Source organism: Anabrus simplex, chromosome 2 (genome assembly GCF_040414725.1).
Source record: "Anabrus simplex isolate iqAnaSimp1 chromosome 2, ASM4041472v1, whole genome shotgun sequence".
Taxonomy (NCBI): domain Eukaryota; kingdom Metazoa; phylum Arthropoda; class Insecta; order Orthoptera; family Tettigoniidae; genus Anabrus; species Anabrus simplex.
Window position 1 is genome coordinate 1,200,369,210 of NC_090266.1, and position 13,376 is coordinate 1,200,382,585.

The 13,376-nt window shown below is 39.1% G+C and overlaps 1 protein-coding gene across 3 annotated transcripts in view; it reads left to right on the forward strand.

Annotated features, from left to right (window-relative positions):
- Positions 1 to 13,376, forward strand: part of LOC136863408 (RUS family member 1) — a 192,804-nt gene that overhangs the window by 24,132 nt on the left and 155,296 nt on the right. For all 3 annotated transcript variants that reach the window (XM_067139818.2, XM_067139819.2, XM_067139820.2), the window contains one exon: positions 3,411 to 3,571. In XM_067139818.2, coding sequence (XP_066995919.2) covers positions 3,411 to 3,571 — 161 coding nt within the window. The remainder of the gene's footprint in view (positions 1 to 3,410; positions 3,572 to 13,376) is intronic.

The window sequence follows — 13,376 nt, forward strand, 5'->3', positions numbered from 1 at the left end:
AGTCTGTATCTAATACTTGATCAGATAAAATGACAGTCTAATGGAATTGGATCCCAATAAGTTAGGAGCTATAAATGATCATAAAAAAACACACACATAACTTATGTAAACAGTTGTTAAAAAATGTTCCATGTAGTCTGTGTCCAAAAACTTAACACTTCATCAGATAAAAGTTAATATCATTGTCTGTTGGTACTCTAAAAAGAGTTTGTTGTGAGAACATGCATATTAAGAACTACACTGTTTTTATACATTTCACATGAATGTTAAAATGTTTTATTAAAAAATCACAATGTTGATCTTTAATAGGTTACTATTCTGATTGTTGGAACACACGAAAACATGTTATCTGTTATTTATATATATATATATATATATGGAGTGCATTTACAGGAATAGTGGTATAAGTCAAGTGTTATGGCTATGTGGTTGTGTTGTTCTGTGTTCATTAACGTTGTAATTTACGTTCAAAAATCAAAAAGTTCTTGCAACTGTGCTAGAAGTATCGGTATTGTTTTCTTTGTTGAGATTTTTAATATTCAGGTGTTAGTAAAGTAAAAATAGTCTTTATAAGTGATATTTGCTCTGCATGTTGAAATTCTAGGTTACAGCCTACAAGTGTCTTGCAGTGTTATCTCACATAAAGTACATGAACAATACATTATACTTTGTTTGATTCATGCATAAAAAAGTTTAGAACTGAATATTCCCTTGCCAATTGAGCAATTTTAATTTATCGATATTAAGTATACAAGGTCGATTTTTTTCATTTTTTTCCTACATGTATTGTGTGTCTACTGAACGATTATTAATGTAATTCTTGTTGTCATTAAATTGCATTGCATTCTGTTGTACGTCCAGTAAATAACAGTAAATAATAACTGTGACACAAGAAAACTTATTCCACGGTAGGTTAAACAGAGTGAAATCACAACAGCTGCAATTGTTTTAGGCCAAAACATGTATAAATGTAGAAGTGAACACGTAGCCTTATTTGCAGGACTGAATATGAATGATCCAGACTACGAGTTTGCCAGTGGTGGAGAAGGTTCCAACAATGATGATTCTGATAGTGGCACAGTGGACTATTTAGAACAATGTTTGTTGTCAGATCCAACAACTGCAAAGTACTACAGAACTGCGGCTACTGGTACCAATCCCGAGCTCCCTCCATTTCAGAAATCAACATCACCGCAGATCACTATCCTAGAAAATCGACCTCAGCTTCCTGAAAGGGCCACAGGACATGCCCGACCAATCACAGACGTAGCAAGTCAAAGAGACGTTCCTGAAATTTCAACATTGTGCAACAGAACACAAGATCCAGTGCATAGAAACGGAACTGAGGAATCAGTGGAATCCAGAAAAAAACGTAGACGTCAGCCTCAAAATCACCAAAATGAAGTTGGCATCATAAAGGAGAAACCTAGGAGAATCTCATGTATCAACCAAAGGGAAATATGTCGAAGAAAGGAAATTTTGTGGAAAAGACTGTGGTTGTTATAAGGGATATGTGACTTTGTTAAATACAGACAAGAGGTGTGCTTTGTTTAAAACATTTTGGGGTCTGGGAAACTCAAGTAAACAGAACGCTTACCTTGGCAGACTGGTGAAACGTGTTCAGGTTCAACAGCGACGACCAAGTGAAGACTAAGGCAAACGCAAGGGATCAAAATCAGATATGTACAAGTACTTCTTGACTGTAAAAACAGAAAGCATTCTTGTTTGCAAACAGTTTTTCTTGGATACCTTTTCCATTTCCAATGGCCGGTTAATCCGTGCACTAAAGGAAGAACTAGGGTGAACACTAGGAGAAGATTTGAGAGGGAAGAACATTCCAAAAAACAGAATTTCCGTGGATGTTGTCAGCATTGTAATGGACCACATTAAACTAAAGTCACTACACTAGGGCACACAACCCTCATAGGAAATATCTTAGCCCTGATCTCAATATTAAGATCATGTATGATCTTTACAAAGAAGGCTGCATTGAAAAACAGGTTCCAGAAAGAAGTGTAGTGAAAGAGATTTTTACAGGCATATTTTCAATGAGAGATTCAGTTTATCATTCCATGCTCCAGTGAAAGATTCATGTCCTACATGTGACTCTTTAAACCTGAAAATTTTGTCTGCAGAAGAACCACTTAAATTTGAATTGGTACAGAAACAAAACGAGCATTGGAGGAAAGCAGAAATGGCATGGCAGTCTTTGGCTGAAGACACAAAACTCAGTCAAGAAAATAAAAATATCGTAGCCATAACTTTCGATCTTCAGGAAGCATTGGCTTTCCCAAAGGTATCAACATCAAAAGCCTATTATTTGAGGAACTTGTATGTGTATAACTGTGGCATTCATGATCTCAAAACAGAAAATGGCTTTATGTACATTTGGCAAGGGCTTTGGCACTAGTTTTATGTGAGTCCTGTATGTTTTCTAAGATTCTTTTGCGCATTTCATGGCGATAATACGCTTTCATGGTGCGAATGATTCCTTGATCGCATGGCTGAATGAATGAAGTCGTATTCTCCAGTAAGAACCACACTGATATTCTTGAGCTCACAATTCACAGTGTGTGCTGCACAGTCATCAACCAACAAAACTCTTTTACGGTCCAGCCTATTATCCCACTTCAGTAGCCATTCTTTGAAAATCAGGGCAGTCATCCATGTATTACAGTTGGAATGATAGTTCACTGGAAACTTATTGATGCCTTTAAAGCAACGTGGGTTCTTACTTTTCCCAATCACTAACAGTCTTTTTTTTTTTTTCACCAGACATACTCGCACAACATAAAACTCTTACTCGTTCCTTGGAGGTTATATAGCGTTTAGAACGTTCATATTTGAAGAAGTGTGTTCAGGCAAGGCACGATAATACTCGCATACTTGAGAATGAAGTCCTTGAAATCAAATATGATAACATAAACCAAATTCATGATCACAATAAACGGAAGATTTTCAATGCTTTAGTATTTGTCCATACGGGACTTCATAAAAGTGTTTATATAATACGGTTGATAAAATTATCTGTGATTACAATAAACGGCATCCACTGTAGTCAACAGGCGATGTGGAATTGTGGACCAACAAAGCTGAGCCTCTCTTAGGCCCTTAATCATTTGAAGTCGCATGCCGTTTTCAAATTGAATATCCTTGTATACATCACATATTCATAAACATTCCTGTATAATTATTTGTATATGTTTTCTGTTGTAATTTTGTACATTTGATTGTGATTTTGGGAATTTGAGATTGTCCTCTTGGACGAAATATGTCAGTATGGGTTTAATAATCCTTTTAAATTCAGTTGTCATGTCTTAACATTTTATTTGTGTTTGATAGATTAGAAAGACATTTTCACGTTGTCCACTCTTTATTTTTGTCTTCTTCATGGGTTATTCTTATTTCAGGCATTTTGTAGTACTGTGAGTGGTATTCTAACTACTGAGGCAGTAATGAAAGGTGTTGGTGTAGGGGATGAATTAGCTTCACCACTTGCTGCTACTGTAACCTGGATATTGAAGGATGGAGTGGGAATGATAGCCAAGATAACATTTGCATGGTGGAAAGGGTAAGTAGAAATGAAAATGAAAAATCTTATGTCACTGCTGCTTAATGGGCCACCTTACAGCTGTAATTTGGAACTCATTTCCTGTGTATATCACCAAATTTCTGGAATCAATTTTTTTTGCATTATTGAACTGGTAAACTGTATGCTATGAATGGGTGACACATGACATGGAAGACTTCTTGTTCCCTCTGACCTCTGGTGGTAATAGCATAGAGTAAGAAGGCATTTGTCACACGAAGTGGTGGGTGTTGGCATACAGGATTGTAACTGTGGTGGGTGTGGACAAACAATGTTGTAACTGTAACATAAGCAATGCTAACAGCAGTAGTTAGACAAATTATCCAAATTATTCGTAGAGCAGAAGAACTGTGCCAGTAGCTACCAGCTAGTGTACAATAGATACTTTAGTCTTCTCATTTACCGAGCAAGTGGCTGTGCGGTTTGGGTAACGTAGGCGCAGTATGCATCCCCGTCACTTACACCCACTTCCTCATCCCTCCACTCCACCTTAGCCCTACCCCTCTGCTTTTGCTCCTCCTCTTCCCCCCTCCCTTCCCCTTAATCTCCCTTCCCCTCTGCGACTCGGCCTCCATTATTGTTCTCTTCAGTAGCCCAGCTCCTCTCCTTTCAACAACTGCGCCTACATGCTGCTCAAGGTGAGTTCACCTCCTTTCCCTTGACTTTATTTTTGTCTATGTAAATTTTTATCATGCCTAATTTGGCTTTCAATCTTTTCATCGGGTCTCTGCGATTCCATATTGAACTGGGAATCATAACATTGGTTCAAAATAAGTTCTTCACATGGCTACAATGTTTGCTTTGGAACCACCTGAGTTAAGCCTGTTGATTACCACAGATTAAGAGAACAAGATTTAGTCTTCCCTTCTATGTTGATCTGCATTATTTGAATACTTTGACCTAAGTTCCTATATTGTTGGTCCTTATAAGGACCGTTTCCCTGAAGTCTCGTCGTTGTGATATGTTTTAAGCCAGGAGATCGGAAGGATTGTCTGGTTGCCACTGTTGTTGCTTTCTTAGCACAACCCAGGGGTCACGTGTAGGATACTTTGAGGTTAAACCTACGGACGTGAAGCAACAAGTACAAGATAAATTCATAGAAAACACTGAAGAAACACTGGCAACTGATCTTACCACCTTGGGACAGTATTTTCGCAAATGGAGGTTACAACCAAATCCAAATAAAAGTGAAGTTACATGTTTTCACCTTAGCAACAAAATGGCCAATCATGAACTGAAGGTTCAGTTTGAGAACACTTGTCTTGCCCACAACAGATATCCGCAATATCTAATAACTCCGTCCTTCAAGAAACATCTTCAGAATACGGCTGCTAAGTTACGATCAAGGAACAACATCTTACAGAAGCTGTGTGGAACCACCTGGGGATCATTATCTACCCTGCGATCTTCAGCTCTTGGTCTCGTGTACTCTGCTGCAGAATACTGCTCATCGATATAGCTGAATAGCAGTCACACCAAATTGACACTCAGCTGAATCACACTATGCGTATGATATCAGGGACAATTAGATCTACTCCCACTTTCTGGCTACCTGTTCTATCCCATATTCCACCACTTCACCTCTGTTGGGAAAATGCTCTCCTACGAGATTATAAGAAAATAACTAACAACAGTCAGTTGCCAATCCATGGTGACATAAATGATGCTCTTATTAACCTTTTCCGGTCCAACGTCGAGGTGACCTCGACATCACGGTTTATTGTGACTGGTCCAACGTTGAGGTCACCTCGACGTTATGTTTCGTTCTATTTAAGACGTTATTTATTGAAGTTCATTTACCTGATTGAGGTCGATCAATATCCCTTATGTTTCTAGAGCAAATTTTTGTGCACAAAGGAAGCCATTCTTTGATCTCCATGGAAATAATAGGAGGTATATATAGCCATGTATCGTCATGGTTACCCGCGCCCTGTCAGCTGTGTTTTGTTTACATTGAGTGCGCTGCACACATGTACTAGGTGTGTTTATCTGTGAATGCAAATTGTCTCAGTTGAATTTGCGATATAAAAGCGGAAAATATGTATGAAGGAAAAATACATGTGCACGTTTATTTAGACAGCAGTGACGATGGTTATTTATTTGAATTAGATGAAGAGTTTAGAGAACTGTGAAGTGAAGATGGTGTAGTGAACTCCAGCATTGCATGTGAAATTTCAGCGACTGGACCTGTGCATAAAAAAGCACGGAATGATCCCGGACCATCATATGCTGTTTCTGAAGATTCAGAAGAGGAAGTTCCAGTGCCTGCGACAAAAGCAAGAAGACGCATGAGGGTAATGGGCCGGCACACGGCGATGATGACGTTTCTCAGGTCAGTGTTGATCATTTGAGTTACAGTGATGCTGAAAATGCTTTCGCTCATACAAAATGGGAATGCAAACGACAATAGTGTTGACCAGAATGTAACATTTCATGATAGTGAGCCTCCTAGACTAAGTTATTCATCAGGTCGGGAAACTAGAGGACCGTAGGTTCCTCCTAGCTGCATCACTCCACTTAAGTTTTTTCTGTTATTTTTCACGGCTGCACTGATGACTTTTGTGTAAACCTGTAAGTAACTCACTAGACTCATGTTTATGTAATATAATAATCATAATAATATTATAATCACAGTTACTAAAAAAAGTTCTGAGTTTAATCTGACTAGGTAAAAATGTGCAAAATTAATTTGGACCAGACTGTTGTAACACGTGACAGAAAATTGGACTGCAAAGTGTTAACAACCTTCCGATGGTATCACCACCTTGACGAAGGCAAAATACATTTTGCCGGGTGTTTTGAAGGCTTGCGTGTTCAAATGATCCTTAGAGCTATGCCGGCGGGAGCATATGCTCCTGGTAGGGCCACCCAAGCCGGACAGGTCTAAAGTGATGATCCAGACTAAGAGTGATACCCTGGTCCTCCAGGTTGGGGGTTGGTACGTGGGGCTAACAACTCCACTACCACAAAACTACATATTGTTCAGAAACCAAATCAAGATAACCAGACGATCCGAAACTTACGACGACTAAAGCGTGCTAAATGGCAACGATACGGATATATTGGAACATGGAATGTGAGAAGTATCTTTCAGGCCAGGGCTAGTAGAAAATTGGAGGAGGAATTATTTAAATATCAGATAGATGTGGCAGCATTACAGGAGATAAGATGGAAGACAATCGAGGTGACAGTTCTACAGCACTATATTTTGTTCAATTGTGGGGAGGAAGAAAATAGAATAGGAACAGGGTTTATGGTCAAGAAATCAGTCAGTCATAATGTGTTTGGATATGAAGCAATAAGCCCCAGACTATGCCGGTTAAGATTGAGAGGGAGATTTGCCAACATATCACTAATTAGTGTCCATGCCCCAACAGAGGATGCCAAAGAGGAAGAGAAAGAACAGTTCTATGAAAAAATGGAGCAAGTATATGACAAGTTGCCCAAGTATGATGTTAAAGTTGTCCTAGGAGATTATAATGCCAAAGTAGGCAAAGAGAAAGAAAACCACCCAGTGGCAGGATATCACAGTAAACACCAAGAATCCAATGAAAACGGGTGGAAATTGGTTGACTTTGCCTTTAGCAAGGAGCTGGTGATTAAGAGCACATGTTTTCCCCATAAGGAGATCCATAAAGAGACATGGATATCACCGAATGGTCTGACAAAGAACCAGATAGACCATGTGCTGATAGATGCGCGACATGCCTCCAATATAATGGATGTGAGAAGCATGCGTGGCACAGACAGTGATTCAGATCACATACTGGTGAGGATCAAGTTCCGAGAAAGACTGACAATTAAACCCAGGGACAGAGCTGAGCAGAGCAAGATCTATAATGTAGAACTGTTAAGGGATGAGAAGAAGGAGGAAGAGTATAGAGACTGGCTGCAAAGAAAGCTACAGATGGGCAGAAACGGAGATGTGGACATCAACACAATGTGGGAGGAAACCAAGCTAGCAATAAATACGACGACGCAGGAAGTACTTGGAGAGAGAAGGAAACAGAGTAGAAATAAATGGTATGACGAAGAAGTGGATAAGGTTCTGGAAGAGAGAAATCTTGCCCGACAAAGAATGCTACAGAGACCCACTCAAAATAATATGGCAGTCTTTAAAGAGAAACAGAGAATAGCAAAGACATTGATAAGGAACAAGAAAAGAATAGAAGAAAGGGAGAGAGTGGATGAAATGTAGAAGAAGTTTGTAAACAAACAAGGTAGAAAATTCTTCCATGGGGTTGGACAAGTAAAGAAGGGATATCAACCTAGAGTGAATATGCTTAAGGATGAGACTGATAGACTCATTGTTGGGAAAGAACGAATTCTGGAAAAATGGACAAAACATTTTGAAACATTACTTTCTGTCAGACCAATAAATGAAGAAAGAGCAGGATCAGGCCGTATGGAAACTTCAGAGAGAGATGAGGAAGGTGAATATCGCGGTGAGTGTGAGGGGGAAGAGAGGAATGAGGAGAATGGAGATGAGGATGAAGACGATATGGGATCACCATCGATTAAAGAAATAAGAGAAATTATAAAACAATTGAAGAACAGTAAAGCCCCAGGGAATGACCTCATTACGGCAGAAATGGTAAAACATGGAGGAGAAGTGTTGGTGAAGAAAATACATGAGATAATTAAAAAGGTATGGGAAACAGGTACAATGCCGGAGGACTGGACACTAGCAAATATACTGTATGTCCTATACATAAGAAGGGGTCACGCATGCAATGCAAGAATTATCGAGGTATATCCTTACTGAGTATAGTATACAAAATCCTCTCTACAACCATAACAAAGAGAGTTAGTAGTAGAGCAGAAAGAATTATAGGGGAGTACCAAGCTGGTTTCAGACCTGGAAGATCGACGATGGACCATATTTTCACCATGAGAATGACTCTGGAAAAGACACATGAATACAACGTTCGACTAGGACATCTTTTTATAGATTTTAAACAAGCCTATGATAAAGTTAAGAGATCGACATTGTGGGAAACAATGAAGGAGTTTAAATTCCCACAGAAGTTAATAAAATTGACTAAGATGACCCTGGAGAACAGCAGAAGTCAGGTAAAAGTGCAGGGAAGTCTGTCAATATCTTTCAGAACCGAAGAAGGCCTAAGGCAGGGAGACCCCTTATCACCAGTGTTATTTAATCTAGTGTTGGAGAAAGCTGTAAGATCAGTAACTACTAATCCGGGTGGTAATATTTACAATAGACTGATCCATATTTTGGCTTATGCAGATGATGTGGTAATATCTGCTAGAAGTAACGAGGCACTTACAACTGCCTTGTGGAAGCTGAAAGATGCGGCTGGGTCCTTGGGCTTGGAGATAAGTGAGGCTAAATCTAAATATATGGTAACGGAGAGAAATCGAAGGAATACTGAAAAACTCCAAGTGGATGGTTACACCTTTGAAGCAGTAGATAGCTTCACATATCTTGACTCAGTAACAACATCAGAAAATAAAGTTGAGACAGATATTGTAAATCGAATTAAGGCTGCCAACAGATCTTACAGGGCACTGTATCCCCTTCTGAGAAGTAAAAACTTAAGCAGGAAATTAAAACTGACTCTCTGCAAAACAATAATTAAACCAGTGCTTATGTATGGGAGTGAGGCATGGGTATTGACTGAGGCCACAGAGAGGAGATTAAATGTGTGGGAAAGGAAAGTACTGAGGAAGATATTTGGACCAGTGAAGGAGGGAGATGTATGGAGAATCGGAACAAATGAAATAAGATTATTGTATAAGGAGCCGGACTTGGTGACATCAGTCAAAATGAGACGAATTGGATGGCTGGGGCATGTACAACGGATGGAGGAGGGAAGACTTCCAAGGAAAGCATTGACAGGACACCCTGGGGACAGCAGAAGGAGAGGTCGGCCCCGGATGAGATGGCTGGAGGATGTGGAGACTGATCTAAGGACCGTTGGAGTCAGGAGGTGGCGTAGGCGTGCTGAAGACCAGTACGACTGGAGAACTGTGGTCAAGGAGGCCAAGGTCCTTAAAGGACCGTAGAGCCATGGAGTAAAGTAAAGTAAAGGGTTAACAGGCTAAAATCTAGACACCCACCTGTTAGAATGGCCAGAAACCTAGCAGATGCTAACTTTAATCTGCTTCAGGCTTGGAAGAAAGTATGGATATCCAGTGCTCCTATCAGAATATCACAATCTACCATGGGTGAAAAACAAACCAGAGGGTTTTGATCTTCCACGGAAGACCTGGACAGCCATCAACAGCATTCGCACTAGCCATGGCAGATGTGCCGACTCCCTCCATGAATGGGGAATACTTAATTTGTCGGCGTGCAGTTGTGGTGCTGTGAAGCAAACAGTTCGGCACATTGTGGAGCAGTGTCCTCTCACTGCCTACCAGGGAAACCCAAGAGACTTTTTTCTGCCCTCACTCTTGTGTGTTGACTATGTAAATAATTTGAACCTGTAAATACTTCAAACTGTAAATATTATGTATTACTACTGTATTTATATGTAATGTGATGTGTTAGCCATACGCTAAATAAATAAATAAATAAATAAATAAATAAATAAATAATTATTCTTCCCATTGATAACACATGTTTTACAGTTTCTTTCTAACAAGACTAAAGATTCACATTATGATCTATACGTCTCAAGCTGGACTATTTCCTTGTGTATTGTACCTGTCCAAGGCTTCAGTACATAAACAAAATACCGTGGCTCACAAACATGATATTAGAATGGAGCACCTCCGATGAGCTTCGAACTCAGCCTGGTATCGAAGTCTCATCTCCCCTACTAGAATAGTACGCTAGCTAAGTCGGTAGAACATTAGGGGTCTGAATGCTCCGTCCGATGGGGCGATAATCTTCTAATAATCTCTATAGTAGGGGAATATTAATTATGAGAGGAATACTAGTGCATTACTAATGAGAAGATAAACTATATCTTATATAACAACTTTACTATACTAGTGAAACACGTCTTCTTCACATGGATATGCCATACAATACACTTTACAAATAATATTTAGAGTGATCTTGATGTTTTAAATGTTTGGTAGTCTCTTTCTACACCTCATCCTACGTTCAATTATTTTAATCTTAACAAGGCGTTTCCTCTTGAATTATCTACACTTTACACTTGCACTTATCGCATTGCACATTGCCTATCACAATTACACATATTTAATTAGTATGGGCATACCCTGCTATAATTCTGTTTATGTGTTGAGAATTAATATATTTAAATTATACCAAGTTACGATACCCTAAATTCGGATGAACTGAAGTAAATTGTATGTTTCTATGACCATATTTCCAAATATTTGAAGATCGTATCACGTCATTTCCCTAAATTAACCATTGCTGAATTCCGGGTCCCCTTAAATCTGTCTCTTCACAGCGAAATACTTCATTCCTTTCCTGGCGACTTATCCTGACTCATTACACCTTGTACCTACCTCTGGCCTTAATTATTTAATCTATGGCGTGGCATACACTTTGCGCTAATCAATTTAACTCGAAAGGAGCTTCATCTACATTTCACAATATCACGTCCAAGCTACAACCTGAGCAAGAAGCTGTCTCCTTCCCCTCGATATGCCGAAAACAAGCCACCTTGAAGATGAATCTACTGCACCGGTCAAGTTATTCCAAGCACTCCCGAGCTATGGAGTGGGTATGTGGGAAACTGTGAGTGAAATTTCTAGATCCTAATGGGTGGGTAGGAGATAGGGATCTGCGCTCAGATGGCCTTCACTTAAACCCTAGTGGTGCTATAAGTTAGGAAATTTGTTTGGAAGGGTAATAGGGAGGTACATTCAGGGAAACGGGGTGGCCTACGGAGCGGTGATAAGGGAACAGGGAACTGGAAATCAAGTAGGGATGACATAAAATTGTTAGTGTTGAACTGTAGAAGTATTGTAAGGAAAGGAATAGAATTGAATTATTTGAATAGATATATATTTACCAGATATTGTAATAGGAGTTGAATCATGGCTGAGAAATCATATAATGGATGCAGAAATTTTCTCACGGAACTGCAGTGTGTATCGTAGAGATAGAATAGGAATGGTGGGAGGGGGGTATTCATTCTGGTGAAAGAAGAATTTGTAAGCTACGAAAAAGTTAAAGATGAGACACATGAAATTCTAGGGGTAAGGCTCATTTCTAAAGATAATAGGCAACTTGATATATTTGGAGTGTACAGACCGGGAAAGGGTAGCACTGACACGGATTCAGAATTATTTGATAAGATAATCAGCTATGTAGGAAACGACATGGAAAGAAATGTGATTGTAGCGGGAGATCTGAATTTACCAGATATCAATTGGGAAGGAAATGCGAACGACAGGAAGAATAACCAACAAATGGCAAATAAGTTAATATGGGAAGGACAGTTGATTCAGAAAGTGATGGAACCAACCAGAAGGAAAAATATCCTGGATGTGGTGCTGATAAAACCAGATGAGCTCTATAGAGAAACTGAAGTAATAGATGATATTGGTGATCATGAAGCTGTTTTTGTCGTACTTAAAAATGAATGTGATAGAAACGAAGGTCTTAAAAGTAGGACTATTAGGCAGTACCATATGGCTGATAAAGCAGGCATGAGGCAGTTTCTAAAAAGTAACTGTGATCGGTGGAAAACGGTAAATAAAAATGTGAACAGACTCTGGGATGGGTTTAAAGAAATTGTTGAGGAATGCAAAAACAGGTTTGTACCTTTAAGAGAGGTAAGGAATGGTAAAGACCCACCTTATTATAATAGAGGAATAAAGAGACTAAGAAGGAGGTGCAGACTGGAAAGAAGTAGAGTTAGAAATGGCTGTGGAAGTAAAGAGAATTTGAAGGAACTTAATAGAAAATTGAATCTAGCAAAGAAGGCAGCTAGGGATAACATGATGGCAAGCATGATTGGCAGTCATACAAATTTTAGTGAAAAATAGAAGGGTGTGTATAGGTATTTTAAGGCAGAAACAGGTTCCAAGAAGGACATTCCAGGAATAATTAATGAACAAGGGGAGTGTGTATGTGAAGATTTTCAAAAGGCAGAAGTATTCAGTCAGCAGTATGTAAAGATTGTTGGTTACAAGGATAATGTCCAGATAGAGGAGAAGACTAAGGCTAAAGAAGTACTAAAATTTACATATGATAACAATGACATTTACAGTAAGATACAAAAGTTGAAAACTAGAAAAGCGGCTGGAATTGATCAGATTTCTGGGGATATACCTGTTCTAAAGACAATGGGTTGGGATATAGTACCATATCTGAAGTACTTATTTGATTATTGTTTGGTCGGAGGAGCTATACCAGATGAATGGAGAGTTGCTATAGCAGCCCCTGTGTATAAAGGAAAGGGTGATAGACATAAAGCTGAAAATTACAGGCCAGTAAGTTTGACATGCATTGTATGTAAGCTTTGGGAAGGCATTCTTTCTGATTATATTAGACATGTTTGTGAAATTAATAACTGGTTCGATAGAAGGCAGTTCGGTTTTAGGAAAGGTTATTCCACTGAAGCTCAACTTGTAGGATTTCAGCAAGATATAGCATATATCGTGGATTCAGGAGGTCAAATGGACTGTATCGCGGTTGACCTGTCTAATGCATTTGATAGGGTGGATCATGGGAGACTACTGGAAAAAATGAGTGCAATTGGACTAGACAAAAGAGTGACTGAATGGGTTGCTACTTTTCTAGAAAATAGATCTCAGAGAATTAGAGTAGGTGAAGCTTTATCTGACCCTGTAATAATTAAGAGGGGAATTCCTCAAGGCAGTATTATCGGACCTT